Here is a 4,368-nt window from a genome sequence, read left to right as displayed (position 1 = left end):
ATTGCTTGATGGGAACAGTATAAAATATTTTTCGTTTCCGAAAAATTTTACGATCGATATTAACATTTTTATATATTCGTTTTTTATACTTTTCTATATTTATTGAGTTTTTAATGTTATTTATTTATATTTATTAATTCATAAACTATTACTTCACAACAAATTTTTTTCTGCAAACTTGAAATCAAAATAATATATCTGACGAGAATGCTGCTAACATAAGCTATTTGGAAACAACAGTTTTAAATTTACCGCTTATCTGTGACGTCACACTTTGACAATTCTGATTGGTAGCGTGCGCAAGAGCATACCCTTGTATTTATACCACAGTATATACAGTAGCGCAGCTCTCTGTCGGCACCAGTGAACTATAACCATACTGGAAGTACAACTCCTTTGTTCTCGAGCGGTCAGAGAGAGATAGTTGAATGGCGACCGTCTGTTCTTGTCTAACTGCACGTACCACGTGACTCGCTATACTATCCACTCTAAAAACATTTATGCATTTTCTATATACCAAGTACCAAGATTCAAGTACACGCACACGCATCCTTTTTTCATTTATTAACACTTTCTTCCCATTCTTCTTTTCCAAAATTGCACATTACTTGTAGGTATAAGTACTTGCAATGTTTGCATGACACGAATCGAGACGAATGTTTTCAGCTAAGATAGTTCATGTTAAAAGGAGACAGACGGTCGCCGTTTAACTATCTCTCTCTGACCGCTAGTACCCATTGAGGGGGTAAGGCAGTTGTACTTCCAGTATGGTTATAGTTCACTGGTCGGCACCTTTGATGTTTATGTAACATAAAATGGAACGCGCATGCGTGAAATCAGCGGGTATAACCAGTACTGCCATCTAAACTTTTATCTCATTTTCTCTTTATTTTCGCTCTCTTTTTAGCACATTACTACATGTAAAATAAATTAATTTTAATAAAAATTATGTATATAAGAGATCACACATTGTTAATAATATAATGTCTAATATATATAAGACAAATAAATACATAAAAAAATATAAAATATTATATAACATAATTTAAATATTAAAATAAATAATAATTTATACTTGACATAACAGATAACAAAAGAATCACATCAAATATTCATATATTTACATATTAATGTGCACACATATATATTTAACACAATTAAAAGCTTAAAATTAAAAGAAATATTTAAAAAATTTTTATAACATGATAATATATGCGTTTAATTAAAATCCGTATATTAAAGTAAATAAATGAATAAAAAAACCAAGATATTTATTAAATATATTTATTAATAAATAATTCTATATTATATATATATTTTATAACAAATATTTTATAGGAAAATTATAAAGTGCGTAATTATAATTTATGTTTTATTTTATCTTAAGAAATTATAATGTACTATAATGTACAATAAATTATACATATGTACTTATATCGCAAATTATTTATTATTATTTTTTCTCTTTCAAATCTCTCACCTAACCATACCTCAGCTACACGATCCCTCAGTATGAATCAGAGAGAGAAAACCAAAAGAAAGAGTGAGAGAAAAGTTCAGATGGCGGTACTGAATATACTCGCTGATTTCGCGCATGCGTACTCCATTTTATGTATCAAGAAATTGAGAGAGTTGCGCTACTGTATATACTGTGATATTACTGAGAGGGCGCTAGTACACAGCGCTCATTTTCCAGTCACACTAACTCCCGTAAGACCACCGGTCTTTAATAGTACTTCGTCATTGACTATAGCGATACGGCACGTTTCACCGCATAACTTCGGCGGTTGTTCTTTATAATATAATGCAAGGAGACACAGTAATAGTTGCGGCAGCAACAGGTGGATCAGGTAATACAGGTAGCAGTGCACTAACAGTGCCCCAAAAGAAAACACCTTCGATGGCCAAACCCAAGTGGCACGCACCTTGGAAATTGTACAGAGTTATTAGCGGTCATCTCGGATGGGTGAGAAGTTGCGCTATCGAACCTGGAAACGAATGGTTTGCCACTGGTTCAGCTGACAGAGTAATCAAAGTGGGTAAAATATTTATTCTAATTTGTTAAATTTTTGATTACTTGTATTAAATTATTTGTTAATTTTTAATTGCATTAAAGATTGCTCAAAAAAGGTACATTATTCATATTGATAATTTTATATTTGCAATAATTTTAGAATTACAATAAAATTTTCGCGCCTTAATTGCTGCGCCTGGCCATATTTTACTTTATTTTGATTTTATTCTAATTTATTTACATTTCTCAGAACATAGAACATTTGCAAGAATAATAATTTTTTTCTTTTTTTTTTAGATATGGGACCTTGCAAGTGGAAAACTGAAGGTTTCCTTAACCGGTCACATAAGCAGTGTACGCGGTCTTGCCTTCTCTCAAAGACATCCTTATTTGTTCTCCTGCGGCGAGGACAGTCAAGTTAAATGCTGGGATCTCGAGTACAACAAAGTGATCAGACATTATCACGGGCATTTGTCGGCCGTATATTCCATGGCGTTGCATCCCACCGTGGACGTTCTCGTAACAGCTGGACGAGATTCTACGGGAAGAGTATGGGATATGCGTACGAAGGCGAACGTCCATACGCTGGTCGGGCATACCAACACAGTGGCCAGTGTGATCTGCCAATCCGCTGAACCGCAAATCGTCACCGGCAGCCACGACTGTACGATACGTTTATGGGACTTGGCAGCCGGAAAGTCCCGGGCGACCCTGACGAATCACAAGAAGAGCGTTCGAGCTCTGGCATTTCATCCGTCTTTGTACATGTTCGCCTCGGCATCACCGGACAATATCAAACAGTGGAAATGTCCGGAGGGGAAGTTCATTCAAAACTTATCCGGTCACAACGCTATAGTCAATTGTCTGGCTGTAAATGCCGATGGGGTCTTGGTATCCGGCGCCGATAATGGCACCATGCATCTTTGGGACTGGAGAACCGGATACAATTTCCAGCGACTCCAAGCACCGGTTCAACCTGGCTCGATGGACAGCGAGGCTGGAATATTCAGCATTACGTTTGACATGTCGAGCACTCGCATGATTACAACGGAGGCTGATAAGACTATAAAAGTATATAAGGAAGACGATACTGCGGTGTAAATTTTCTTTAATTATATTGTATAATTTATCTTTTTCTTTAATTATATTGTATAATATATTTTTTTCTTTAATTATATTGTATAATTATATTGTATAATAAATAATTATATTGTACACTTGCGATCTAATAATCATCTATGGTGATATCTAATTATTCTTTTTTAACATTGTATATCTTATCTATTATCTATTTTCAGACTGAAAAGACACATCCCATTGATTGGCGACCAGACATAATAAAACGAAGGAAATACTGAGGATCTTAAATTTATGAGCACTATTTAATTTAAAAAAGCTTATTTTATATAATATTGTTTCCATTTTGAGAATTCAAAAGATATTCAGTGGAATAATGCTGGGTGTTTTAAAGCTCTTCATTCAAGTCGAAATCTTCTTCGGGAAAATCTCCGACCTTCAGGTGCGTCGGCTTCACGAATCCTCCATATTTTGGTGGACATTAGAAATATCTTTTACCACCAACACTGTCGAGAATATAAAAAGCAAGACACAATAAGAAAATTATTATTGTGATATCACAATGAAGAGAGTGGTATTAAATTATACATTTACCTTCCATCATTCTTGCCCAGAGGTTCATCATATTTAATGCCAATCCACTAGCCTTCTTTAAATTCAGTTTTACCTAATAATAAAATAAGTAATTTAAAAAAATGTCATACGACGAAAATATCACATTTAAACAGATAAAAATATATTTTTCATGGAATGTGTAAAAGTACGAGTGTAAATGTACTAAGATTCTACTAACCAATGTATAAGATAGTAGCTCTTCTTTTTGGTTGATTTGGAACAGATACTTCGCAGCGATCTCCAATTTTACATAAACTGGCTAAACGTTCCTCCGCTTCTTCTTCCTGTTTCTTTTCCTCTATTTTCTTCTTCATTTCTTCCTCATTATATTTCCCTAACTTATTCTTCTCCAGAAACGCCTTAACAGTATCTGTATTACATATTCAAGTATAAATAGGAGCTTATCATTTGTCACAATTTTGTATACAAAATAAGTTGCAAAAGTTTGTACCTGTCTTCTTAGCATATTCTTCTTCAGATATCTCAAACTTCATTACATTATTCAAGTCTTCTGTACTCGTATTTTATTAATAAAAAGTTATAAAGAATAATAATATTGCAGGTCATCGATAACTTCTCGTCCACTACAGAAGAGTACTCTGCGTTGATACCACTGCTTATATCTGAAGAAGAATAAGTACTCTGCGTTGATACCACTGCTT

At 33.9% G+C, this 4,368-nt stretch overlaps 2 protein-coding genes across 2 annotated transcripts; one reads left to right on the top strand and one right to left on the bottom strand.

The window, feature by feature from the left end:
* The first annotated feature begins 1,729 nt into the window (after window positions 1–1,729).
* On the top strand, window positions 1,730–3,450 carry LOC145933802 (pleiotropic regulator 1-like). The gene is made up of 3 exons (XM_083033794.1): window positions 1,730–2,035; window positions 2,312–3,111; window positions 3,313–3,450. Exons 1-3 carry the CDS (start codon window positions 1,805–1,807, stop codon window positions 3,350–3,352), a joined length of 1,071 nt encoding a protein of 356 aa, XP_082889920.1. The 5' UTR covers window positions 1,730–1,804; the 3' UTR covers window positions 3,353–3,450.
* Window positions 3,451–3,479: 29 nt separating this feature from the next.
* LOC145933808 (tubulin-folding cofactor B-like) lies at window positions 3,480–4,288 on the bottom strand. The gene is given in 4 exon segments (XM_083033803.1): window positions 3,480–3,597; window positions 3,686–3,758; window positions 3,885–4,076; window positions 4,158–4,288. Coding segments are annotated over 4 exon segments (426 nt in total). The 5' UTR covers window positions 4,201–4,288.
* Window positions 4,289–4,368: the final 80 nt, after the last annotated feature.

Source organism: Prenolepis imparis, unplaced genomic scaffold, assembly GCF_030444845.1.
Source record: "Prenolepis imparis isolate NDT839.2.m4 unplaced genomic scaffold, iyPreImpa1.0 SCAF_3, whole genome shotgun sequence".
Taxonomy (NCBI): Eukaryota; Metazoa; Arthropoda; class Insecta; order Hymenoptera; family Formicidae; genus Prenolepis; species Prenolepis imparis.
The sequence above is the reverse complement of the archived record's forward strand: the minus strand, read 5'-3'. Positions and strand labels throughout refer to the sequence as shown.

What these genes read in the sequence shown, in the direction of transcription:
- LOC145933802 (XM_083033794.1), top strand. Translation starts at nt 1,805, where the DNA reads ATGCAAGGAGACACAGTAATAGTTGCGGCAGCAACAGGTGGATCAGGT. An exon ending in CAGCTGACAGAGTAATCAAA is followed by an intron (nt 2,036 to 2,311) that starts GTGGGTAAAATA and finishes TTTTTTTTTTAG; the next exon opens with ATATGGGACCTTGCAAGTGG. An exon ending in AAGGAAGACGATACTGCGGT is followed by an intron (nt 3,112 to 3,312) that starts GTAAATTTTCTT and finishes ATCTATTTTCAG; the next exon opens with ACTGAAAAGACACATCCCAT.